Source organism: Diplotaxodon limnothrissa, linkage group LG4, assembly GCF_057381915.1.
Source record: "Diplotaxodon limnothrissa isolate DT_005_m linkage group LG4, D_limnothrissa_male_GT1.1, whole genome shotgun sequence".
Lineage (NCBI taxonomy): Eukaryota > Metazoa > Chordata > Actinopteri > Cichliformes > Cichlidae > Diplotaxodon > Diplotaxodon limnothrissa.
The window spans coordinates 24,463,891-24,490,915 of NC_140599.1; the positions used below are offsets into that span (position 1 = coordinate 24,463,891).

Consider the following 27,025-nt stretch of genomic DNA (forward strand, 5'->3'; position numbering starts at 1 on the left):
TTTTTGCTTTGTTTTTTGGTGCTGTTAGGCTCCGTCTTATTACAAATTTGTTATACAGGGCATTAACTGTGAACAGTTTTTGTCTTGAATAACTTTTGCAAAGTAGACAAAAAATTCGTTTGACTTTTTACTCAAGTTAGAACCTTACTGAACGACCTTTATGGTGCCAGAGATTGTCATGATCGTGTAATTTTAATAGTTTTTAAAATTTAGCAGTTGTGGTTCTGATTTCTATTCTTTTATCAGGTTTTCTGGTTCCTACTGTTGTTTACTGTGTAACTTTCATTCTTTTTCATTGGTATTCTGTTCCTCTTCTGTTCTATATTCTGTTAGTACTAGTTATTTGTTCTCTCAGTCTTCCCTCTGTGTGGTAAATGTCCTTTGAATTTAGCTTGATATTCAGTAATGTACAAAATACTAAGAAACTAAAACTTTAAACTAAATGTTAAAGAGTACAGAGTATAATGCCTGCATTCAAAATATATTAAAGTAAAAGCAGAAAGTAGCAATACAATACGTAAATGTTAGGCGATGTACTCATCTGCATTCGGAATGGTCCTGTCTCAGCTGTCCTCCAATGGTGTCAGGCATTAAACAGTACTAACAAAACTATATTACTACTTTAAGGCACTTCTAAGTTGGTTTCACTTTTCATATCGTGACTATTAGCTTCTCACTTCTTTTCTCACCTTGCAGAAAATGTATGTTAATGACACTGACAATATCATACATACAAACGAGGCAGATGATAGACTCACCCAAAGCCCTGTGTCCAAATCAACGGTCACTTATTTGGCCAAACTTTCAGATTATTTCTCTCACACAAAAAAAGAAAGAAAAAAACCTCTCCAAAGTTATCCCAACAGCTTGGAGGACGCCCCAAGGGAGTACAATCTCAGCATGATGTAAACCTGCTCCGGCGTTTCTTTCTTCAGTTCAAACTCGAAATCAACACCATGAACATTTAACTCGGGCAGTTCTTGTTCTTCCAAAAAAATTTTACATTGCGACAAAAACAGGAACAAACTAGTTTTCGCATCCCCGTCAAGCGAAAATACTACTAGTCTGTGTCGCATCTTGATAAGCCTGCACTGGTCAAAGTTGTACTTCTGCATTGATAGTGTACTTCTTTAATCTGGTGTATAAAAAGCATTCCCCGAGATACAAGCTCCGGAAATTCTGATTCTGTGCTTTGCTTGGGTTTTATATTGCATGGGCTGTGATTTTAATCTGTGGCTGTATTCTTTCTTGATGCATGTTTTTGTTGTAAAAGTCGAGTTTTACTTAGAGCTGAGCGAGTTCATGTCCTTGAAGGACACTGTCGTCAGCCAATCAGGACAGGGAGCCACCAGGAAGGGACCAATGAAGTGGTCTGGTGGGAGGGACAGAGACACGGTGCAGAGAGACCTTGCTGTGGGGCAGGAGGAGAGGTGGGGAGGTTCTCGTCCAGCCTTGTGAGGTGAACGACTGGAACTGCTAGAGACGGAGAAATACAGAAGTGCAAAACGAGCGGAACTACGAGAGAATCGGTTGCGGATAGAGTTAAGATCTGTGCTCAACTATTAATGCTCTTATAAGGAAATGAAATCCAAATTTGGTAATTCGGAGCAAATGACTGCCGGTTGTTCATCCTTTGCACAGGGGATCAGCGCCCAGCACGCTATAGATTGAAAAACACAGGTTAGTGCATTCCAACTCGGGAGGGATCTGATCCTCCAAATTTCTTGTGGACCTGATCAGTGAATTTTGATTGCACTTTAAGCTTTGTGTTAGGGAGCCTCTGAGTATAAAGACTTTTTGTTCAGTCAATTGCCTGAGACCCATAGCTTTGGGTTTTGCTTTTTCTTGTGATTTTTAATGCTTAATAAAGTTTTTCAAATGTTGTATTGTTGCAAATAAATTATTTTTAGATTTACTAATGAGAGTCTTTGTTATTCAAGGTACTCTTTCGTGATAATCAAAACCCAAGGCTCGGACTGAAGCAAACATTATGCTCCTTTAGCATAATGGATATTAACTAAAACATAGTTCTTTATCCTTCACTGTCTGAAAAACCTCTGAACTACTGGCATGTATTGGTCATTGTAAAATAGTCTGTTTGGTCACAATTCACCTGTAATGACTTGTTAAAGGCCTTTAAAAGGAAAAAGAAAACACATATCCTCATCTTGTTTATTTAAGTATTTATTTAATTAACTGAAAATAAAACCTAAGGAAACCATCACTTTACACTCTGACTAATACTGGGCGACACCCACCTTTTTGAATCAAATCATTAAAGATCCATAATTAAGTTCTGATGCATGAAAATAGGATATTTTGTTTAAATACAGTGACGGCTGAACAAGGTACACAACTCATATTTCAAGACTGAAAAGAAGCTGCCTTGTGAGGAGAAAGAAAAAGACAGCAAAATATAAAAATAAGATTTTATTCCAAATAGAGTACACAACAAGTGTTTCTGAATAAACATTTTAATGTACAGGTTTGGTTAATAGTCCTTAAAATGGCTTGTATGTAACAAAGCAGAAATAATAATAAGACTGTTGTGAAATATAACTCTGGAAAATGAGAAATGTGGAAGTACTGTTCTTAAAGTGAGATTGTCACTTCTATATCGTCATAGGCCAACAGACCTTTTGCTAGCAGGCAAAGTGTGCTTCAAGTGCATTAGCTATGCTAAAGAAACACAAATTGTATTTGTGACAATAAATTAATTGGACTTTAAATTTTAATGTGTTTTTGGCAATGTATTAACATCTGTCGTTCCATACCTTTCAAAGAGATGCTGGTCATCATAGAAAGAGATTGAGTTTGTCTCTCTTTGTTTAAGGAAGTAGAATAAATCCTGTGATTAAAGCTGTAAACAAGCTTATGATCCATTCTTCTGTATTTTAATAAACAGTTGCAGGATTTTGGATCACCTCCCTACCTGAAACCCACCAGGCCAGGGGGCAACATTTGATATACAGAACAGGATTCGTTAAAAATCCTTAGCTTTTCCATTGGCTTGTACACTAGTCAAAGGGATATTTGAGACATTTGACACTTTGACAGGAAAAAAACTGTAATGTCCACGTTTTTTTTGGCAAATGCGACAACAGACCACAAGAAGAATCAGAATGATGATCAATAGAGTGAGCGACACCCAAATGATTGGAAATGGGATTTGACTGCTTTTACCTGTAAGAGAAACAAAATTCAAAACATAAGATTCATTTAATTTCTCAATCCCATGCATTGTTGAAATTGAACATCAGTAATCTTTCACTTTCTACATTCCCATAGCTCTTCTGCACTGAGTCAATAATCATACCTGTTATCATCAGTGTGATGAATCGTGTATTTCTCCCAACTTTATTCTCTGCAACACAAATGTAATAACCAGCATTGGTAGACGTGGCTCTAGTGATAGTGACAGTCTTCTGGTGCCCCTCAGTGGTCATGTTTGAATTCACTGCAGCTGTGTAGATCCAGGTGATGTTTGAGGGTGGGTTACTGTCAGCACTACAGCTTAAAGTAACATTCTCACCCTGCAGTACCTCCTTGCTTTCATTTCCTTCTTTGAATTCAGGGGCATCTGGAAAAAATACCAAATTTTGAAACAGAAATAATATCCTTCAAAATATGTTATCATCTCAAATTACTTATTTTCACTGTTGAAAAATCATAAAAAGACTATATCATTCTGAAAAATTAAAAACTTAAAACTTACACAAAATTTCAAGATACAGTGTGTGTTCAGCTGTTCCATGCGTGTTGTGTGCCTTAAGCAAGTATTTTCCACTATCGTTCTTTTTCCAGAGCTGTGGGGAAACCATCTGTTTACCATCTTTAAACCAGGTGAGGGTGGGTGTAGGTAATCCTACTGGTTCACAGATACTTTGATGTTTATCATTCACTGTGATCTCATAGTGCTCTTTGCAGGTGAAAGAAGGACTGTCTGTAAAAATTATACAAATTAATTTTCAGAGTAAATAATTGAAAACAAAATATTATCTTGTCAGTACTTTAGTGTGTTTTATCATTATTCGGCTAAAATATAAAATGACCCAGGTCTGATGCACTCACATTCCACTGTGATATGAACTGAGGTGTTGCTTCTGCCACGACTGTTTTCAACTATAGCCGTGTACTTTCCTGAGTCAGTCCTGGTCAGTGGCTTAGATGAATTAAGGATTTTCCCCTCATAGAACCACTGAACAGTGGGAGGAGGGTTCCCATCAGCTTGACAGGATAAAATGCTCTTGCTGAAGGCAGCATTTTCAACAACAGTGACGTGGTCTGGACAAGATTCCATGAATGGTTTATCTAGGAAGGAATATCAACATAGATTAATTTATATTTCATAGATCACAGAGCTGTGTCTTAGATCAGAAACATGAAGTAAGTTGGTGGGAATCTTACAAAGAACAACAGCAGTGTAAGGTGGTGAGGTTACATTAGGGGGGAACTTTGGTCCTTTGGGTCCGAGGTGCAGCTCAGCCTCACATCTAAAAGTTAATCCATTGTAATCTCTCGGAGTGGAGATTCTCAGGGTAGAATATGCGTTTACTGGAGTCATATTGAAGTGATTAAATGTATCTGTTTTCACAGTTTCATTGCCTCTGTACCACGTCACTGTGAGATTCTGCACAGGAGCCACATTAATGACATCACATTTCAGATCATACTCTCTGCCCTCCACCATTGAACCATGACCCATGTCAGACACTGACACAGAATCTGGAGTTTCTGTAAATAAATAAGCGAAATCATTGCTATATCATATTACAAATTTCAATTCATATAGTTTATAACACAATAAAGCATTGTGGACATTGTGGTCACATGTACTTACTGTAAACAGTGATGACTGGACTCACAGTACACTGTGATCCATCAACCAGAGTAGCATAGCAGGAAGGACTTGGAGTCCACTCTTCTAGTTTTTCAACCCTCCAAGTGACAACAGGAGGACGCTCAAATCCTGTACCTCCAAATGGAGTCTCCCAGCCCATTCCTTCAACATCTGTGACTGATGTGCTGCAGTTGATTGCAACTGGATCTCCAAATTTCACAACAGTTTCAGAAAGTGTCAGTGTTAGTGGGCAACCTGCCATTCACAAGCAAATATATTCAGAGTTAGAGATGATTTGGTGTAAAGTAAGACATAAGTCAGCAGTTTCATCTAAATCATCCACAATTTTAGATGTGAAGTAAGAATATATACCTCTTGGTTCAACATGAAGATGGATTGTCTTAGTTATGTTTCCCAGATAATTGGTAGCTGTGCATGCGCAGGTTTTATTGCCATGTACTCGAGGTAAACTGAGACTGGTTGTGTTCTCCAACATGTTTTTCCCATCACAAATCCAGTTATACACAAGAAGAGGGTTTCCAACAGCTTCACAGCTCAATGTGATGTTAGTGCCCTCAAGTGCATAAGTGTCATCAGCACTATTTTGTGTCTTTAGCTCTGGAGCGTCTGAAATGATAAACAGTTTTTTATCAGTTCTCACATTTACACAATTGAAAGCTGAACAGAAGGGAACTTGTGTTTAATCTTTTAAAAAAATAAAAATAAACTTCTGTTCATGTGTAAACAGCAGGATATTTACTCACAGTGGGCTGAAACTCTGTGTGTTTTAGAAATGGCAGGAAGTTTTGGTCTGTGTGGTCCAAAGTCCAGCTGAGCTTCACATCTGAACTCCACTACATTTTCTTCTCTGCTGATGTTGACTCTCAGAATAGAGGACTCATTTACTGGAGTTTTGGTTGTTGTGTCATTGAAAGATTCTGTCTGGATTTTTTCACTGTTTTTGTACCAGCTAACAGTGACATACTGAACAGGAGCAACATTGATGATGTCACACTGCAGTCTGTACTGTGTTTCTTCTCCTATCACATTCACAAGCTGTACAGAATGAACAACTTCTGGATTCTCTGCCAAACAAAGTTAGATAACAGTTAGTTACTCATGATCGTTGCTTTTAGTTTTCTTAGCATTGCTCTGTATTCATTTCAAATTAAACTTACTGAATGTAATAACTTGAAGGTCCTTGCTGCATTCATTAAACTCATTTAGTTTTACTTTGCACTTGATCGTCACATTCCAATCTGACAGTGACACTGACTGGGAGATAGACATTTGTTTTTCTATGATGCGAGAGGTTTCATTTCCAACTGTAAAGTACATCCCTTTATGTTCAGCCAGTGCTGTGGTGCAGTTTACAGTGACAGGATTTCCTCCATATTCTTCTATGATCTCAGGTGGACTCAGAGTAAGAGGGTTGTGCTCTGGTGGGCATATGCTGTCAGCATCTGTAAATAGACAAGATTGATGTGCTTATTAGGTTTTATTTGTCCTGCTTCACATTTTTTCACACTAAGTATTAATAATAAACAGTACAAAACAAAATCAAAAAGAATCAGTAATATATGGTAAAATGCAGGATATTAAAATGCAGCCACTCATTTGCCTCAACTGTTTTTAAGCATATCCCTCATGTTCAGAGGTTCAGAAATCCTTGAAACATTGACCAAGTGAGGGCCAGTGAGATCTCAGTGCAAGTAAAGAAGGCCAATATTACAATGACAAAGCAAAGTAAATCAGAGATATTAAAAATTTAGTTAAGTGTCCTAGTCATGTGTAATAATTCTTAAAAAGATAGAATACCAAAAGTCCTAAAAGACAGAAAACAACGTTTAACATTTCAAGGACCCTCTAGGATGTTGGCACATTATTAACGTCTACATCTAAGAGACACCTTCATCAGTCAAAACACAGAGCGTTCACAATAAGATGCAAAAATAAATATATATCTTTGGAAAGAAACTGTGCTAAATACTCATTAAAACTAATACAATTCATTTTGAAATTAAAGTGCATTTATATGTTGTCTGTTATTTAAACACTATAAATAAATATAGTACTAAATAAGTATACCCCCTACTGCTTTCACAAGTTTTAAGAGGGTTTATGAGGTTTGAAGAGGCATCCACATGCTGCTAATCAAATCCATGAGGATGTTTAACTGATCATCAAGCAAATTCAACCCAAAGTCAGACTGTACAATGCTCAGATAAAGTCCAATAAAAAAGAGCTGCACGTCAGACTCTACAAAGCCTCACTCAGCATGTTAGATGTTTAAGATCAGTTTATATTGTGAACCAGACTGGAATTATAATTTGTTTTTAACAAATGTATTAAAGGTATTTTAATATTGGAAGAAATCTGCACTGTAAAAAAAAATCCGTAAAAATACAGTACAATCTACTGTATAAACGTGAAGGAATTTTCCGTATTAGTCATTTACAGGTATTTTTCTGTATTTCTCAACTACTGCAATGCATTGTGGGAAAAAGAACCTGAAAAGGAGGGAAAAGTAAGCGCAAGAGCAGCCATTAGGCTTCTTTCAGGCTTCATCTGGATTTTGGATTCTGAAGTTGGAGAAACTGCCTTCAAATTTCTGTGGTAAGTATTAAAACTCATGTTTCGTTTTATTAAAATAATGTTTTTCAAAAGACTCCGTGTTTTTATTTAGAAAGAATTGTTAATTTATTTGTTAACTGGTTTCGGCTGTCTCCAGACAAGTCAGGAATATTTTGCTGACTCATTTTTTAAAATAATTGTTATTTAGGTTTAACATGACTTAAGCTTTATTTTAGTTAATGTTAAAATAATTTTTACTGTGATACCACCAGTTTTGCCCTTCAGTGGCTGAACCAGTTTTCATAAATATTATAGTTAGCTGTCTGTGTCTCTCTGGGTATTACACAGCTGTGACTGCTAACTAGCTAATTAGCGAAAGTCAGCGATGTGGATAACTGGGAAAGTGAGAACTTCATGGTTCTAGAAATTATTCTAGGACTCTAATAAGTACTGTATCAATACCTGTGTTTTACAGTTGGCTCTACTGTACACTTTAAAGGGTTTCAGGCAAAGTTACACTAACCCTAGTTTAAGCCTCAGACCTTCCTGGCTGACGCTAGCAAATGCTAATGTTAGCCTCTGATTTGGGCTGCTAAAGTAAAGACTTTTAGCTAGCTGACCAGCATAGATTATTTCGGTGGTTAACAGACTGTAGTGGTAAAATTATTGAAAGTATAGTTTCACCTCAGCACATTTACAATTACAGTATGTCTATTTTGTAGCACATAGAAATGTTTAGTTAATATTTACAGACAGACACATTTTCCCTGTAACTGTGTTTTTACTCCAACATTTGTTGAAAATGTAATTTATGAAATGCTGAGCAGCATTTCTTGTATGTGGAATATTTTTGTCACCCCACTGTGCTAATGTGATTAAATACTAAAAATTATTACTAAAAAAATTCAATAATAAATCAATAATAACTATTTCTTGATTGAACTATAATGTTTTTTTTTTTGTTGTTGTTTTTTTGTTGTTTTTTTTGCCTGTCCCATTTGGTTCTTTAGCCATCAGAATTGTTGTCTGAAGACCAACAAGGATACCCAATGGATTTACTTTGCCAAATGGATCATCGTGGCATTGCCGTATTGGTCCATTTGGTCGATCTTTGTTTTTATTATTTATTATATTTTATTTTCAGATGTTACAGACGGGACAGACATGAGTGAGGGATAGGAAAGGGAGAAAGAAAGAGGAAGGAAAGGAAAAACAGAAGGGGAGAGGGACAGTGAGAAAGGGGGAGAGAAAAAAAAATCTCCTGGATCACCTGTTGAGAGAAGAATAGAAAACAAGCAGAAAAAAAACAAAGCAACATACTAAACACAACACCATCGCATTAATCTAGCTAAGTGTAAACAGCAGTAAATACTAAATATTCAATGTTGTTGTGCAGCACGCAGGACAGATGTGCTTCGAAGTAGCAGCCAAGAAAGGTGTAATTTGGGTCTACGAGCAGTGAACACCCGTGTGCATACCTGTGTGGATCAGCGCGCTTGTATTCCAAAGGTTGAACTATAATGTAAGCGCAGTGCTGGTGTGCAGGGGCTCTATATGCCTTGTCTATATCAAGCTTTTAGCCAAATATAAGCAGAGATATTTGTATCTTTCTTAAAAATCCAGATCCTTACAGATTATTTGAGAAATGGATCAACAGCTATCACTACTTGAAGCACTTTAAGTCCTGCAGTGGAAAGATATCCCTTATTTCACCTTTGATCACACACTTTGGTTTTCCAGTGCAGAGCAATGGCCAAGAAAAGGAAAGACTTCCCCGAGTGGAAAAAAAAGATGAAGATACAAGCTGGTGATGATCCAGAGCAGCTGGTCTCAGGAAATGAAGAAAAACCCTGATCACCTTCTCTACAAACACAAGGTGAGTTTAATGTTGTGGTTGATTTAGTTTTTCAAGGTATGTATGTTACTTTAATTATAAACTGCTTTTGTTGCAACAGAATGGTGTTATGTGTATGCAACTCTACGTGAATTATAATCCTTTGTAGGGCTGCGTGATATGACCAAAATCTCATATCCCAATATAAGACGTATCTCTCCTGATAACGATATATATCACAAAATAGTGCATTTTCTGTAAATTCTGTGATTCTCGGGCAACTCGACTTATGTGAAATGTTTTCAGTTGGGCGTCGTGTACCTGGAGTCGAGTGTTTTGACCGATGCATGAAACTATACATTTTTAGACATGAGTTTAAATGGCCGCCATTTTCTTTCTGAGTATTTATTACACGGCGTGCTGCAAGGAAAAGCCTGTTCTAACGTTTGAGTCTAAGGATTATTTTGAGCACCTGACGACTCTTTTTTGCTTTTCATTCGTAAACTCTCTCGAAACTCTTTCATGTGATTCTTGTGTAGGTGGTTAAAGAGGTTTGTCGTGTTCGAGTGGTGGTGGGGACCAGTTTGTGGCATAATTTGCATAGTACAGTTTTCTGGGGCGTGTCAGACTTTTCATAACCAAACCATGTCCATGCTACAGAGGTAGCCCCTCATTTAACAATAAGGTCCTTGATTTCTTTTGACTGGTCCTTCTGGTTCTGCCTCATCCTTGCTGGCCATGCTGGTATTCTCTGTGCCTTCATCTGCGTGGTGACTGTAAGCGCCATTTATAGTTACTTGATGTTTTTATTTGAGGTCATTTGTTTGATGCATATTCTGAAATTTTATGTTTGAGAATAATGTATATCATTTCAGTTTAGTTTGAAAAGTCTCAACAGAAACTTGAGCTTTATTGTGAAAGGTTTATGTGGAAAATAAACAAGCGGACGGCGGAGCCACACGATGGTTTTATCCTCATTGTTGGTAACGAAAGTACGCGTAAAAACAGTCACTTGTCCGTCCATAGTGTGGTTATTTTAAGTATAAGAGAAGGAGAGAACTTTAAGAAATAATATAGCAACTACAGTGACCATCAAAACCATGAAAAAAATATTGCCATAAACAGTTTATTTTGCAACACCACAAAACAAAGAATAGTGTATAATATGAAACGATAGACATTTTTATATCGTAATCTGATATATATCGTCATATCGCACAGCCCTAATCCTTTTTTTGTTTGTTGTTTATGCTCTAGGTAAAAAAAAATTATAAAAATACAAACTTTTTAAAAATGTCTTGTTGTTTCTCTTTTTTTCCTCAGAATAAATTGCGACTAGTCTCAATGGCTGACACGGAGGAGCAACACAGCGACACGTTAACTCCGACTGCTGCAGTTCCTGTATGAACTGAGCAACTCTTAAAATCCAAGGAAAAGCTGTGTGTATTTTACTTAAAGCTCAGATGGACCTTGATGTACTAACATGCAGGCTGCATTCAGGACTTTGTCACACTGTTATATGAAGAGCGGTAACAAGACTTTGTAGTAATTTGTCTTACTATTGTCTTATTTGTTGTGATTTAGGGTCTGTGCGCACAAGCAGAGGTTTTTGTTTGTAACTGTAACCTCGTTTTCAGAGCCTTGTCTAACATTTAATGGTCATGAAATATGTCAGACTTTTTCCTCTACTTAACCAGCTTAGAGAATTTGAACACCGTGGAGAAAAAGGTGTGCATTAAGGATTTTGAACTATGATGTTTAAGTGTTGTCACTGCTGAGGATTCGTGGACACAGATCCTTATTCACTATGCTGCTGTTTACAGTTTAACTTTTCATCAGAACAAGCACTTCTAATTATACTTTGCTCCTCACTGACAAAACAAGTCCCGTAAATACACTTTTATCTTTAAGTTTGGGACAGTAATCTGTCTTAATTTATTATGTGTTGTAGTTATCATATGGGGAAAAGTCCTGTGGTTATCCATCAGTCCTGTTCGAATAAACCCAAAGTTCAGGAACATCTTCTTTAGATCTGTTCAGTTGTATTCATGTGGCACCACTTAAACAGTCAACAAATTTTGACTCAAGTATGTTATATTGTAAGGTAAAGAGCCCAAAGAGTTAATCTCAGACAAATGTTCACACAAATGTGAATTGCATTCACTTCATTAATGAAGTGAATGCAATTCAGTAATCAAAGGTGTTTGGCTATAACTGACTACATGTGTATACTGTATCATAAGTGGACAGAGATGGATGTAAACCACACCTTAACCATTTGGCTGAGGCAAAACTACCACAAGGCAGTGATTCTAACTCAAAGGTACTCTGGATATTATTAAATGTGAACATGTCGTTAAATATGACATTTTTTGTTTGTCAGGTGTCCTGTTTGAAGAAAACACTTGGTAGCCACTTGAATGAATGTAAATAAACACATTTACATGAGGGCAACCTGATTTCAAGGAAATAAAAATGCTCAAATTTGAAAGCTTGTGAGTTATTTTGTTCATGTATCAGCTGTTTAGTAGTTTTATGACAAGATGGATGCTGTCATTATATTTTAGTATAGTGTTTGAGTTAAGGAGAATAAAAGAATATTTAACATTAATTGTACCAATGTTGTTGTGTACGAAGCACAAATTAATTTAAGTTTTAATTTATGAATTTTTGAGTACATGGTGTACTAGGTTGTAATTGCATAGAAATGTACGTTTAAGGATATAAAGAACTATATTTAATGAGTTACAGTGAAAAGAAGTGCTTGGAAATAGTAATATAAACAGAAATTTCAATTTTTCTATTAACGGAAAATATCAGTTAATGATACAGAAAATATACTGTGAATAAACGGAATTTTCTGTTTTATAGCTGAAGGAAATGTCCGTAAATGGTACAGAGAGTATACTGTAAATCTACAGAATTTTCCGTTTTATCATTTACAGAAAGGTCCGTCAAACCTCCGTAAAAAAACAGAAAATGTACTGGCAGAAAATTACCAGGACATTTTCTGTTTTTCTACGGAATATTTTTTTACAGTGTGCTTTAGTAGTGCACTTTCAAACCAGTGTTTTGGTTAGGATGTTTGAAAACACTCTGTATATTTCCTAGGGGTGAAATTCCACTAGGTGGCGTGGTCGCAGCTTAATCATAACATCTCTGACCACCTACACACACACACAAAAAAATTTCCCACAACTATGTGAGAAACTGATAACATTGTAAAGAAAGTGGTTACTGCAAGTCATTGCTGCTAAAGGTTTTTTAAAAGCTACTGAATGATGGGGTATAATTAGTCTTTCACAAGACTGCAAAGAGTCCTGTGAAAGCTTTATTTTTCATCAGACTGTAAAGTTCAATATGGCCCACGCTCTCTCAGTTTGATGAAAACGGAACTTTGTACCAGAAGTAACGTTCACCTCTCCCACTTAAAATGGGTTTTCATTTATTCTTTTAAAAGTCAGAGGTTACATTGATAGTCCTTCGAATTCCATTAGTACCTCATTAAAATGGGAGTATTTTATTTAAAAAAAAACATATAGAAATTATTAGTTTTACCATTTACCACCAAGATACCGAAAGTTAGGCCAAAAAGAAACTCAAAGTTAACTAAAAGGTTTTACTCCTGTCAACTCAATAAAATAAACAACTTTTCAGATAGATACAGAGTTAAGGAAAATCCCTTTGTACTTAAAGAACATCTTTATTACTCACCACATAGTGAAAAGATGAGTATGAAGAAGCTTAGCATCCTCACAGATAGCATGCTTGAACAGCATGCAGGAGGAATAATGAGATGGAAGGAAGTGAGCAGTGTTTCAGGATCGTCCAGACGATGTCCAGCTTAAGGACCCAGGTTAGATGAATATCAGTTCGATGCAGGAGATATGATGTCCGCCTGACAGGCTGGCAGTATCACATGCAGAAAGAAAACATAGAGGAAATTCAATGCTCTTGTGTACAGGAAACACTGTGAAACCCAAAATACTAAACCACATCCAGAGCCAGCGCTTTGTGAAGTAACGGTAGCTTAGTGATGCCCCTCCCCCTATGTTTTGTGCCATTATTCACTGTTCTTTTACAAAGTGTCTAATTTCTACAAAGAAGAGAGAAATTATGTGAGTTTATAGAGAAATACAAATTCTAGCACAAAAATGCACCACAGAAGGCAGATTTGTCAACCTAATCCATTTTAGTGATCACCCAGTTATTCACAGTCAATGTACATGTCATAGTTTTTATGTTTTTAATAAACACAGACACAGAAAGTTTGTTTCATTCTCTCTACACTTATGTGAGAATCATCCACATCATCTTTTTCTGTTTGCACATGTTCAGAATATAACCCTTTTTATGCTGGTTTGGTCATCATGGAAACTTGTTTGAGGGAGTAGGATCCTCCATTGAACGCCATCGTGGTAGTGGCTTTAATAGTGTCTAATAATAGTGTTTAATAGTGTATATGACAGAGTTATTTATTGTATTATTCATTTCTTTAGTTATTATTAGTTATTTTAATTAGTTATTATTATTTATTTAGTTATTTATTGTAAGTGTTAATTCCTGGCTTTCAAAGGGCAAAAGGTCACCTATACTGCTCCCATTTTCGACCCATCTTGTCTCCTCTAGATGACTTTCCACCCTCCCTGAGCTCGACTCTGCTCACACCAGACCCACATGCATCAGCTAGTACTCTGCGGTCAGTCCAGCTATGCCCTTGAGTGAAGGGAAAATATGCATTAAGGGAGGATGTACAAAAAGCAACATGCAAATACAGTTTTATAATATGTCAACATATAGCATTTTGAAATTCAGTAGTATTAAATAAAAACATGAAAGGCATTTTATAAAGTTCCCTTACCACTAGGGAAAGTCTCATAAACAACTTCTCAGTTTTGTTTAAATAAGCAATTGAAAATCTGAGTGTAAAACCACGGTGGTAAGCTGGGCATAGGAATCTGAAAAAGTAAAAACGTATGCAAAGAGATCAGCCTTAATGGTCTGTCATGACAGGCATGCTCTCGCAACCACACCATGTGCTCTCTTTCTCTTTAGACATTTGAGGAAGTGGTGAAAAAAAGAAAAGAAGACACTGGAGGAAGTGGTGCAACACAGAAATTATCCACACTTTTGTGTTCTATTGTTCATATCCTGTTCTTAACTGCAAGCTCAAAAGGCAAGTATTATAAAAACCGACAGTAAAACGTTGTTAGTCATCATGTTTTAGCATAAAGTCTTTTGTTCAGTGATAATGCTGCTAGCTGTTTTTCTCAGACAGATAGGATTGAAACCAGGGAGCCATTAATGCTACCAGCCTCTGCTGTTTATCTGAGCAGTTAAATAAATTTGACAGGAAATAGATACACTGCTCAAAAGATTAAAGAAACAGTTTGAAAACACATCATAACTCACCGGGAAGAAAATCACAATAGATAATATGTTGGAAATTAAAGGAGGCCACATCATTTAAGGGGAATGACAGTTATCAAGCTATCAAAGTGAAAGAAATGATGTGACAGGCTAGCACATTTTGCTGATACTTTTTTATCTGCAAACAGCAAAAAGATAGTATGTCTCAGTGTGCATGCTTTCTACCCTAATTGAGCACTCAAACCATGTTGTACAACAAGCTTCACTGACACACAAGTTCACCAATCTGTAGGCTCATTCACTATTTTGTAAAAGGCTGCAAAGGTAAACACCTCAATTCTAAGAAGGTTTGTAATAGTACAGCATATAAAGTTCTTTTTTGTTTTAAAAAAACCCCCAAAACAAATTCATGATTTGTTTTAGTCACAATACACAGCATTCGTGAGCATATGAGTATGGTTGTGTTTAGCAATTTGTAGCTCCAGGCAAGACATTTAGTGTTAAGAAGAGGAAAATGCTTGGCACCAGGGGTTTGTGTTGCTGTTTTCACTAGCCTAGCAAAAAGCCCTGCCTTGCATTCTCATATCTGCCTCCAATCCCCATGCCATCTACAACACAGATACTGGAAAACAATCCTGTGATTTTGCTTTGTGCAGATATACATCATGACACTACTAAAAACCACTTGTAATGTTGATTTGATAGGTTAGTGGAGCATTCTGCAACTAAGCATGAGTGTAGATGTGTGTAATCACATACACCACAGATGGTGGTGGTAAACATCTCATTCTCTTTATTCTAAAGCTTCTCAAGGACTCCTTGCTCTTTTTCAGTAGTGTTAGAATCTTAAAAAGAAGGCGACTGGAGTTCTTTAAACTCTAGGAAGTTTAATCATCATGTTCTTTAGCTCTAAAGACTATGACCCGGATTACTGAGAAACTACACAGATACAGTTTCAATTTCCCTATCATAAAATCACAATTATTTTTGTTAAACCCCTTTAATAAAGCTGAAAATCTGCACTTCAGTTACATTTTAATTGAGTTTAAATGTTTGCTTGTCCAAAACTTTATAGACCCCAACCATATCAAGTTTCAGTTGCAGCTGTTATAACTGTATAGTTGCCATGTTATCAATAATCCATAACTTGTTGTCCAACTTGACTTCAGTGGCAGATATGATATAATTTGATTTTAAAAGCTAGGGTTGTTGGCTTTTATTGAGCAATGACCTGCAGTTTGCACTGGCGCAGTTTGCAGCCAAGTTTGAAGTGACTGGGATCTAAATTACCTCCAAGTCTGATGCCCTGGCTCTCAGCTGGAAACAAGTTGCTGCCACAAGTGGAGACGCTTAAGAGTCTCAAGATCTCAAGAGCAAACAGATTGGTACAGTATCTGTGTTGATGCTGATTTTGTACTACTCTGTTGTGTTGAACACAGAGCGTGGAGTGTGAAGGCAAAGATGTACTGGTCAGTACAAGTTCTAGGTAGTGACTCAGAAAATGAGACCATGGATCCAAGTGGCAAAGGTTAAATCCTCCAAAAGGGGGCTGGCCTCTCCCTTGGAGATCAATCAATCAATCAATCAATCTTTATTTATAAAGCACTTTTCATACAGAAAAAATGTAGCACAAAGTGCTTTACATAGTTAAAAGCAGCCCACCCCACCCTCCAACTCACTCCCCACACTCTCAATACACATATATCCCCCCACCCCCACCCACACACACATACACACACGCGCACACTTAAAGAGTAAAAATTGGGCTGGGCTCGCATGAGCCAAGTGAGGAAACATTATAACAGAGAGCCGTCTGCACCGGGAGCCGGTCACAGACCGCAGCCTCCGGGCTGGGCACACAGCCGGAGGGAGGCAAAGGAGCCCCCCAACCAGGCTGAGAGGACCCCAGAGACCCAGCAGCCACGGTCAATAACAGCCCCGGTGCAGAGAGCGCCCTCCGAGGAAACACTGGAGATATGACGCAATACGATGTATACAGGGTAAAATGATAAAATAAATAAGAACAGGATACAATATAAATATAAATAGAGTAAGAAGATTAAAAAATGAATAAGAATAAAATCAAGAAATATTAGGTAAATCCTAAATTAATAATAGAATAACAGGATAGAATAAATAAGCATAAAAAATAAATAAACGCTAAGTAAAAGCTAAATTAAAAAGGTGGGTCTTGAGCCTGTTCTTAAAAACATGTACGTTCTCTGCGGCCCTGAGCTCCTCCGGCAGGCTGTTCCACAGACGAGGACCATACCACTGAAAAGCTGCCTCTCCGTGAGTATGTGTCCTGACTTTAGGGACAATCAAAAGGCCAGTACCAGAGGACCTCAGGGTCCGCGAGGGTTCGTATGGTAAAAGCAGATCTGAGAGATAAGAAGGCCCAAGACCATTAAGACATTTAAAAACCAATAAAAGAACTTTAAAATCGATCCTGAAACACACGGGGAGCCAGTGCAGCGATTCTAAAACCGGTGTAATGTGGGCCCGCCCTCTGGTCTTCGTCAGCACACGAGCTGCCGAGTTTTGCAAGAGTTGTAAAGTTGAAATATTCTTCTTAGGAAGACCAGAGAGCAGGGCATTACAGTAATCAATGCAACTGGTAATAAAAGCATGCATCAGCATCTCCGTGTTGGCCCGAGAGAGAATAGGGCGGACTCTGGCTATATTTTTTAGATGATAAAATCCAATTTTGGTTACATGTTTAACATGTGGGATAAAACCAAGCTCAGAGTCAAAAATAACACCCAGGTTTTTCACTTGTAGCGAAGGACATAGTGAAAATGACACAAGGAATTTGGGCATTTGGGCATTTGGTAGGGGCTCAGAATAGAGCTGCTACTTCTTCTCCAAATTGAAAGAGCCAGTTGGCGTGGTTCAGGCATTAAATCAGGATGCCTCCTGGCCCTTCTAGGCATGTCCTACCACAACCCAGTATCACAGCAAAATGTTTAATGACATCTCAGTCCACCGTGTCCATTTCACGCTTTGGAGATGCAAATCATGATTCATGTTTCATATTTAGACTATTTACATAAGTTGAAACTCCACTTAAGTACCTCAATAGTGTATGAGTTTGTTATGATCCTGTATATGATTTTCTTAGGTTTTGAAATTTAAGAAATGTGTTTATTGTTTGGGTTTTGATTTCTGTTCTTTTTTTTTTTTGGAGTTCTGGTACACAAACAGTTCACAGACTGGGTTAAGTTGAAAATAATGTTTTTATTAAACACACAGACACAGATTAAGTTTGTTTTATTCTCTCTACACATGTGAAAATCATCTACATCATGTCTTACCTTTGCATATGTCCATAATTTAACCTTGTTATGTGAGTTTGATCACCATGGAAACTCTCTTCAGGTTGGTTAAGTAGTGTCCACTCCGATACCACACATCATTCATATTGGATTGGGCACATATTTGATACTACCAGGCTCATTTATGATAATTTAAATAACCACATTAATGGGAAAAAGTCAACATACAGCAGACAGCAATCAGATGGGATCAGTGGAAGTGGAATCCAAACTGGTGAGACATTGTGCCAGGAGAGGGAGTCCCCTTGGATTGCTATGATATTAACCCGACTGTAGCTGTTACCAGTCACTGTCAGGTTCCACATAGAAGCTGTTATATTTAGTTCTAAAGTAAGCAATGTCTAATGAATAGATTATGTAGTAGAAGCAATATTGCCTTCCTCTACATAAATTATAGAGGTCAGTTAGCATTTATCTAAATAAATAAATGCATCAGTTGTTCACTTCTATTGCATGCAGTTTATTAAAGTTTGAGTTTCATTTCTTTATTAGTTCCATACCATCACTGCTCACTCTCTTACTATAAAGCTGTCATTTACTCCCAATTTTTACTTGGTGAACGGTGAACGTAAAGATGTGAAGTTCTTCTCTCTTTGGCCTGGTGTTGGAAATGGTGAGTGTGACGAAGGTGTGCTCCCTGGCTCAGCTGCAGGGAAGGGGTGGTGCAGTGAGTTCAAGGGGCAGTGCCAGAGAGGTTGGTGGGACAGGTGTGTGGTGTTTTAGTTAATGAGCTCTCTCGCTCTCTCTTTTCCTGTGTTATATTTAATGAAGCCGGAGGCTCCATCATTAGGTACGGGCTCAAAATCAAAATTGCTGGTGATATCCAAATCAACACAGTCTCCGTCTGTTTGGGAAGTGCTGCTTGTAAGCAGACTACATGCAAATGATAAATGAACATTCAGGCTCTCCGCAGGTCAAATGCAAAAACGTTCCTGGGTACAAACCATGCTGGTAATTCAAATGTCTAAATACCACTGAGTAACTTGTGTGGAGTATCTTACAAATGTAACAGATGAACTTTTCCAGTCAAAGTGCTGAATAGTGGATGTATTCAAACTGTACTGTAAAGAATTCTTGCTCTGATTTCCCTGATCCAAGGATTCTCCTTCACACTGCCAACATCAATGCCATACATCGTGGTCTGGATGAAAGTGTAGAAGACACAGGAGGAAGGGCTGAGCGGGGCCGGTTTCCTTGAGAAAAACCTCCACGCTTCCTCCCACCTTCATGAATTTCATCAGGTGGTCAGCAGCATTAGATGTGCTAATCTTTGAAGACTTTCTTCCCTTAGATATTGGAGGTAACAAGTTAAGCAGCAGAAGGACGGCAGACACTTCACAGTCCCATACACCCTCGTCAGGATCATGCTGTGCAGAAACAAGCACCTCATCCAATTCTGCACTCTGAGGCAGATTGCAATCTTTGATGATCCTTGGCTTGAAGAGTGTTGGCCACTTGGTGAGTAATTTTGAGCTAGAAGAAGGGAGTAATACAAGAACTTTGTCTCCGGGTGAAAATTGCCTGAGTGTGGCCTCTCTGTTATACAGGCAATGCTGACATTGCTAAGCCTGGAGCAAATTCTCCCAAATCAACCTCCCCAGTGTGTGGATTTTTACTCTCAGGTCCAGCACGGATTGAATTTCATTCTTTGAGGGGCTTGGACCTTCCTCGCAGCTTTCCTTAATCAGGTCGAGCACCCCACGCAGCTTCCTGCTGAACAGCAGTTCAAAGGGAATAAATTCAGCCACTCCAACAACCCAGTCAATAAGTTCAAAGAGGACCTACATTAATGGTAGGGGGCACAAAGGTGCTTTTGGTATGGTTGGCTGGTTAATAAGTTGGCATTCCAGAAAGGATGCGCACCAGCAGCGCACATCCTCTCGGATGCCTGGCCAAAAAAATTGGGTCATAATTCGCTCTTGTCAAACCCCCTATGCCCTGCCCTGCCATGGGGTTATAGTGAGCCACCAACAAGTGGGTGTGTGTCTCCTCCGTGCAAGTGTCACAACTCACTCGATACAGCCTATCTTTTAAAAATACAAAACACAGGTAGGTCCGCATGGCTTCAGGGCACACCACGTAAGCATCAATTTCAATCACTTGGTCAAAGGCTGAGCATAGGATGTCATCACGAGACTGCTCCAGTGGAAAATCTCCCATGATGGGAATTACATTACATGCTACTAATGGTTGTGATCGCATCCCTGCATAGGGTGAGAAGCTTAGCAATCCGGGAGGGGCTCATTATGGACATACTTAAGAGTCCATTCTTTCCCATCGAATGGAGCCAGTTGAGGTGTTTTTTTGCATCTGACAAGGATGCCTCCTGGGCGCCTCCTGGGTGAGGTGTTCCAGCATTGTCCTACTGGGAGGTGGCCCTGGGGCAGACCCAGGACACGCTGGAGAAATTATATCTCTCGGCTGGCCTGGGAACACCTTGGTGTTCCCTGGACAAGCTGGAGGAGGTGGCTGGGGAGAGAGAGGTCTGGGCTTCTCTGCTTGGGCTGCTGGCCCCGGCCCCAGATAAGTGGAAGAGGACGGACGGATGGACTCTTAAGTATGTCCATAATGACCACTCCCAATAAAAAACTTAACACCCTCAACTCTGCTACATCCAGATCCACTTCCTGTCTTTTTGTTAGTGCCACCATCTTCAAACATCACACATGAGACACAGGTCTCACTATCATCTTGCAAACCTTCAACTTTCACCGTTGCTGCTATTCTTCTGGCACAAGGAACCCCTGACTGCACTCTCTTATTAATCTTACTTGTACAATGTCCATTGCTTTGGGTGATTGACCCCACATTACCAGGTATTTAAACACATCTACCTTCACTATCTTTACTCCTTGCAGCTTCATTGTTACGCATGTGTCCTTCTCATTTACACACACGTATTGTGCTGACTTTACAGATAACAGATACAGATTGTGAGTATCATAGATTATGAAGAATCCTGCATAAAATACTAATCACCATCACATACCTCTGACACTTAACTTCCTCACGCAGTACAGTATTTCCCCTCTTGGGAACTGGCCAGATGAGATATATAATCTCTCCACGGGGGTCTGGGTCTCTCCCAGGGTCTGCCATGGTTGCCAGTTAGGCTGAGAATACCTCTTCTCATCCTATCTCTAAGACTGACCCCAGCCTGTGTACAGAGGAAGCTCATTTTGTCTGTCTGCAGTCCTGACCTCAATCTCAATGAACATTTGGAGATCAGCTTGGACATCCTGTTTGTGCCAGAGTGAGCAGCACAACCACTGACTGGCAGTGTGTGAAAAGCTGGTGACCAGGATAAGGAAGCTGTGCCGGGCTCTTGTCTCTATGTATGTTTTTTTCCAACAGTGTAAGATTTATTGCAAAAAAAACCATTGTTATAACAAAAAAAATATTAAACTCAAATTTCCTTACATGATGTGTTAAGTTTCTAAGTTTTATTATCTGCTGCCTGAGAAATCTCTGAACCCTTACATGCGATTTCAGATTTAACAGCTATTGGTCAATGTGAAACTGCCTCTGTAGTCAGACTTTGCTTGTGATATTTATTATTTTTTTTATTTATCTTTTGATTACTTGTTTTTTAAGAAAGGAAAACACATGACATAATTTTTTTTTTAAAATATTTATTTAATTAATAGAAAAGTAATAGAAATAATAGAAAATAAAACTTTTTTTAAAAGCCCATCAGCATGGATCCATTGTTGAAGTGGGTGGGCCCACATTTCCAGGAATGTGAAGCTTGGAGTTTTTTATACAAGGGTATGAAATGGGTGTAGAACTTCTTTTTTAATGAAAGAAAAATAATTAGGTAGCACATTAAATTAAGTTTTTGCTTCGATTTACAGAAAGCAGCAGATATCTTATTTGTTTCCATTAGTTTGTGTCAAAGGGATATCTTTGTCAGAAACAAAACTATAATGTCCATGTTTTTTCCACTGATTGCGACAGTAGAACACAATGAAGATGGAGATGATGATGGCTGCTACAAATGGCAAAGCCCAAATGACTGCAAAAGTGATTTTATTGGTTTTACCTGTAAGATAAAAAAAATAAAACCAAAGTTTACTTCTCAAAACTTCCTAAAATACATTGATCAATTTAAACATCAGCTAACACTTCTCTTTAGTCATCAGTGTCCTCTAAATGTCCCACAGCAATATTAGGCTTGAAATAAACAAAGACGTGTACCTCTTGGTTCAACATGAACATTGATCGTCTTGGTTACGCTTCCCAGATAATTGGCAGCTGTGCAGGTGCAGGTTTTAGTGCGATTTACTCGAGTTATATTGAGACTGTTTGTGTTCGCCAACATATTCTCCCCATCACAAGTCCAGTTATAGACAGAAGGAGGGTTTCCTTCAGCTTCACAACTCAAGGTGATATTAGAACCTTCAAGTAGATAGTCATGATTACTATCTTTTGTGTTTACCTCTGGAGCATCTGAAGAGACAAAAAGATGTTTGTTATTCGTTTAAATAATTACATGTTGTATGCCTCATTTTCACATTGTTAAATTCAGTTTAGAAATGAAAAAATCCAAGAAATATTCTGTTTTTGTGTAAACAGCAGGATGTTTACTCACAGTGGGCTGAAACATTGTGTGTTTGAGAAATAGCGGGAAGTTTTGGTCCACGTGGTCCAAAGTCCAGCTTGGCCTCACATCTGAGCTCAACGACTTTTTCTTCTTTGCTGATGTTGACTCTCAGAATAGAGGACTCATTTACTGGTGTTTTGGTTGTGTCACTGAAAGATTCTGTCTTGATGATTTTATTGTTTTTATACCAAGTAATAGTGAGATACTGAACAGGAGCAACATTGATGATGTCACACTGCAGTTTGTATTGTGTCTTGGTGTACTGCTTGTCCTCTTTGTGCTTCAACATCAGACCATGATTCATTTCAGAGATTGACACGGTCTCTGGGGTTTCTGCAAATGAAGCAAAGTAAAAAATACATTTACAACATATGACAAATGGATGCGCTTGTTAGCATCAATATGAGAACAATGAATGCATAAATGCATTGATATTAAAAGGTTGGGTTTTTCTTGCCACTAACAGAGTCTTCTTCACAGTTCTACATGAAAGTACAACATTTGGATCAGAGTTACAGCAGGTTACTCGACAACATCGTCTTCAAAGTTGCAGTGTCAGCAAACTGAAATTATGCCTTTGTTATACAAAAATAAATAAATAAAAGTATTTTACATCATAGCCTGTTTCATCTTAATTTCTAGTACAATAATGCAGTTTTGACAGATGTACTTACTATAAACAATGATGACTGGGCTCACAGAACACTGAAAATTGTCATTTAGAGTGATGCTGCAGAAAGGACTTGGAGTCCACCATTTCAGGTTTTTAACCATCCAAGTGACATCAGAACCAGGTTTAAATTCTTTGTCTCCAGCAGGAGTCACCCAGGCCATTTCAGCAACATCTGTGGCTGATGTGCTGCATTTGATTGAAACTGGATCTCCAAATCTCACAACCATTTCAGACGGTGCCAGAGTTAGAGGACAACCTGCCATTCACAATACCTTCAGTTAGACATGATTTGTTATCAAATCAAAAATAAGACCCACAACAAAAGAATAACACCTACAACATTAGAGATCAAATAAAAATAAATTTAAGAAATAAATAACAACTAAATAATAATAAAAGATGTGTACCTCTTGGTGTGATATGAACATTGATTGTCTTAGTTATGTTTCCCAGATAATTGGTAGCTGTGCAGGTGCAGGTTTTGTTGCGATCGACTCGAGTAATATTGAGACTGTTTGTGTTCTCCAACATATTCTCCCCATCACAAGTCCAGTTATACACAGGAGGAGGGTTTCCAACAGCTTCACAGCTCAATGTGATGTTAGTGCCCTCAAGTGGTGAGATGTCAACAGTACAACTTGTGTTGATCTCAGGAGCATCTGAAGAGACAGTTTTTCTTATCATTTTCACATTTACATAATAGAAAGCTGTAATGAATAGAACTTTTGTTTAATCTAGCCTAAAAAATACAATTAAATAATCTTCTGTTTGTGTGTTAACCTCAACATTTTTACTCACAGTGGGCTGAAACTCTGTGTGTTTGAGAAATGGCAGGAAGTTTTAGTCCATGTGGTCCAAAGTCCAGCTCAGCTTCACATCTGAACTCAGTGGCTTTTTCTTCTCTGCTGATGTCGATTCTCAGAATCGAGGACTCATTTACCAGTGTTTTAGTTGTTGTGTCATTGAAAGACTCTGTCTGGATGGTTTTATTATTTTTGTACCATCTCACAGTCAGATGTTGAACAGGAGCAACATTTATGATGTCACACCGTAACCAATATTGTGTTCTTGTTTCTTTATTGTAAGGCACTATGTGTACTTGTTCCTCCATCATTTGACTTTGATTCAGTGGATATATTGACACAATGTTTGGTGTTTCTGTGAACAGAGCAAAGAAAAATCAATTTTAAAAATCCATTCATCCATCCATCCATTTTCTTCTCCTTTTCAATTGAGAGTCTTCTATGGGGATAAACCAAGGGCAGCTGTCATTAGGGAAGCGCTAGAGTCCACACTGGGCTGGTCACCAATATGTCACATAGAAAGAGATAATCTTTCACTCCTATGGACAACTTAGAATCACTTCCATGCAGCCTCCACCATCATATCTGAGCATTTACAGTGGCACTTTCAGGAAGAGAAATCATTGCTTTATTATATAAAAACTGTCAGTTCATGCTGTTTATAATACACTAACAAAGTTGTACACATGTACTTACTGTAAACAGTGATGACTGGACTCACAGCACACTGGGATCCATCAACCAAAGTAGCATAGCAGGAAGGACTTGGAGTCCACTCTTCTAGTTTTTCAACCCTCCAAGTGACAACAGGAGGACGCTCAAATCCTGTACCTCCAAATGGAGCCTCCCAGCCCATTCCTTCAACATATCTGGCAGATGTGCTGCAGTTGATTGCAACTGGATCTCCAAATTTCACAACAGTTTCAGAAGGTGTCAGTGTTAGTGGGCAACCTGCCATTCACAAGCAAATATATTCAGAGTTAGAGATGATTTGGTGTAAAATAAGACATAAGTCAGCAGTTTCATCTAAATCATCCACAATTTTAGATGTGAAGTAAGAATATATACCTCTTGGTTCAACATGAAGATGGATTGTCTTAGTTATGTTTCCCAGATAATTGGTAGCTGTGCATGCGCAGGTTTTATTGCCATGTACTCGAGGTAAACTGAGACTGGTTGTGTTCTCCAACATGTTTTTCCCATCACAAATCCAGTTATACACAGGAAGAGGGTTTCCAACAGCTTCACAGCTCAATGTGATGTTAGTGCCCTCAAGTGCATAAGTGTCATCAGCACTATTTTGTGTCTTTAGCTCCGGAGCGTCTGAAACGATAAACAGTTTTTTATCAGTTCTCACATTTACACAATTGAAAGCTGAACAGAAGGGAACTTGTGTTTAATCTTTAAAAAAAATAAAAATAAACTTCTGTTCATGTGTAAACAGCAGGATATTTACTCACAGTGGGCTGAAACTCTGTGTGTTTTAGAAATGGCAGGAAGTTTTGGTCTGTGTGGTCCAAAGTCCAGCTGAGCTTCACATCTGAACTCCACTACATTTTCTTCTCTGCTGATGTTGACTCTCAGAATAGAGGACTCATTTACTGGAGTTTTGGTTGTTGTGTCATTGAAAGATTCTGTCTGGATTTTTTCACTGTTTTTGTACCAGCTAACAGTGACATACTGAACAGGAGCAACATTGATGACGTCACATTTCAGATCATACTCTCTGCCCTCCACCATTGAACCATGACCCATGTCAGACACTGACACAGAATCTGGAGTTTCTGTAAATAAATAAGCTAAATCATTGCTATATCATATTACAAATTTCAATTCATATAGTTTATAACACAATAAAGCATTGTGGACATTGTGGTCACATGTACTTACTGTAAACAGTGATGACTGGACTCACAGTACACTGTGATCCATCAACCAGAGTAGCATAGCAGGAAGGACTTGGAGTCCACTCTTCTAGTTTTTCAACCCTCCAAGTGACAACAGGAGGACGCTCAAATCCTGTACCTCCAAATGGAGCCTCCCAGCCCATTCCTTCAACATCTGTGACTGATGTGCTGCAGTTGATTGCAACTGGATCTCCAAATTTCACAACAGTTTCAGAAGGTGTCAGTGTTAGTGGGCAACCTGCCATTCACAAGCAAATATATTCAGAGTTAGAGATGATTTGGTGTAAAATAAGACATAAGTCAGCAGTTTCATCTAAATCATCCACAATTTTAGATGTGAAGTAAGAATATATACCTCTTGGTTCAACATGAAGATGGATTGTCTTAGTTATGTTTCCCAGATAATTGGTAGCTGTGCATGCGCAGGTTTTATTGCCATGTACTCGAGGTAAACTGAGACTGGTTGTGTTCTCCAACATGTTTTTCCCATCACAAATCCAGTTATACACAGGAAGAGGGTTTCCAACAGCTTCACAGCTCAAGATGATATTAGTGCCCTCAAGTGCATAAGTGTCATCAGCACTATTTTGTGTCTTTAGCTCTGGAGCGTCTGAAATGATAAACAGTTTTTTATCAGTTCTCACATTTACACAATTGAAAGCTGAACAGAAGGGAACTTGTGTTTAATCTTTTAAAAAAATAAAAATAAACTTCTGTTCATGTGTAAACAGCAGGATATTTACTCACAGTGGGCTGAAACTCTGTGTGTTTTAGAAATGGCAGGAAGTTTTGGTCTGTGTGGTCCAAAGTCCAGCTGAGCTTCACATCTGAACTCCACTACATTTTCTTCTCTGCTGATGTTGACTCTCAGAATAGAGGACTCATTTACTGGAGTTTTGGTTGTTGTGTCATTGAAAGATTCTGTCTGGATTTTTTCACTGTTTTTGTACCAGCTAACAGTGACATACTGAACAGGAGCAACATTGATTATATCGCACTGCAGTCTGTACTGTGTTTCTTCTCCTATCACATTCACAAGCTGTACAGAATGAAAAACTTCTGGATTATCTGGCAAACAAAATTAAG

General features: G+C 38.2%; 1 protein-coding gene and 1 long non-coding RNA gene across 2 annotated transcripts in view; one reads left to right on the forward strand and one right to left on the reverse strand.

The window, feature by feature from the left end:
• LOC146633905 (hemicentin-1) overlaps positions 1-27,025 on the reverse strand; it is a 47,068-nt gene that overhangs the window by 18,152 nt on the left and 1,891 nt on the right. Inside the window, exons 3-23 of the mRNA XM_085351893.1 lie at positions 26,687-27,007; positions 26,295-26,549; positions 25,923-26,177; positions 25,493-25,816; positions 25,101-25,355; positions 24,729-24,983; positions 24,028-24,387; positions 23,637-23,888; positions 23,231-23,485; positions 22,545-22,889; positions 22,151-22,402; positions 12,963-13,091; positions 6,019-6,303; positions 5,605-5,925; positions 5,213-5,467; positions 4,841-5,095; positions 4,408-4,734; positions 4,072-4,311; positions 3,716-3,943; positions 3,317-3,580; positions 3,107-3,183 (exon numbers count right to left, since the gene is read on the reverse strand). Coding sequence (XP_085208019.1) covers positions 3,107-3,183; positions 3,317-3,580; positions 3,716-3,943; positions 4,072-4,311; positions 4,408-4,734; positions 4,841-5,095; positions 5,213-5,467; positions 5,605-5,925; positions 6,019-6,303; positions 12,963-13,091; positions 22,151-22,402; positions 22,545-22,889; positions 23,231-23,485; positions 23,637-23,888; positions 24,028-24,387; positions 24,729-24,983; positions 25,101-25,355; positions 25,493-25,816; positions 25,923-26,177; positions 26,295-26,549; positions 26,687-27,007 — 5,510 coding nt within the window. The remainder of the gene's footprint in view (positions 1-3,106; positions 3,184-3,316; positions 3,581-3,715; positions 3,944-4,071; positions 4,312-4,407; positions 4,735-4,840; positions 5,096-5,212; positions 5,468-5,604; positions 5,926-6,018; positions 6,304-12,962; positions 13,092-22,150; positions 22,403-22,544; positions 22,890-23,230; positions 23,486-23,636; positions 23,889-24,027; positions 24,388-24,728; positions 24,984-25,100; positions 25,356-25,492; positions 25,817-25,922; positions 26,178-26,294; positions 26,550-26,686; positions 27,008-27,025) is intronic.
• Positions 7,369-10,701, forward strand: LOC146633906 (uncharacterized). The gene is made up of 3 exons (XR_014906144.1): positions 7,369-7,456; positions 9,155-9,290; positions 10,572-10,701. It is a non-coding gene; the product is annotated as an uncharacterized LOC146633906 (long non-coding RNA).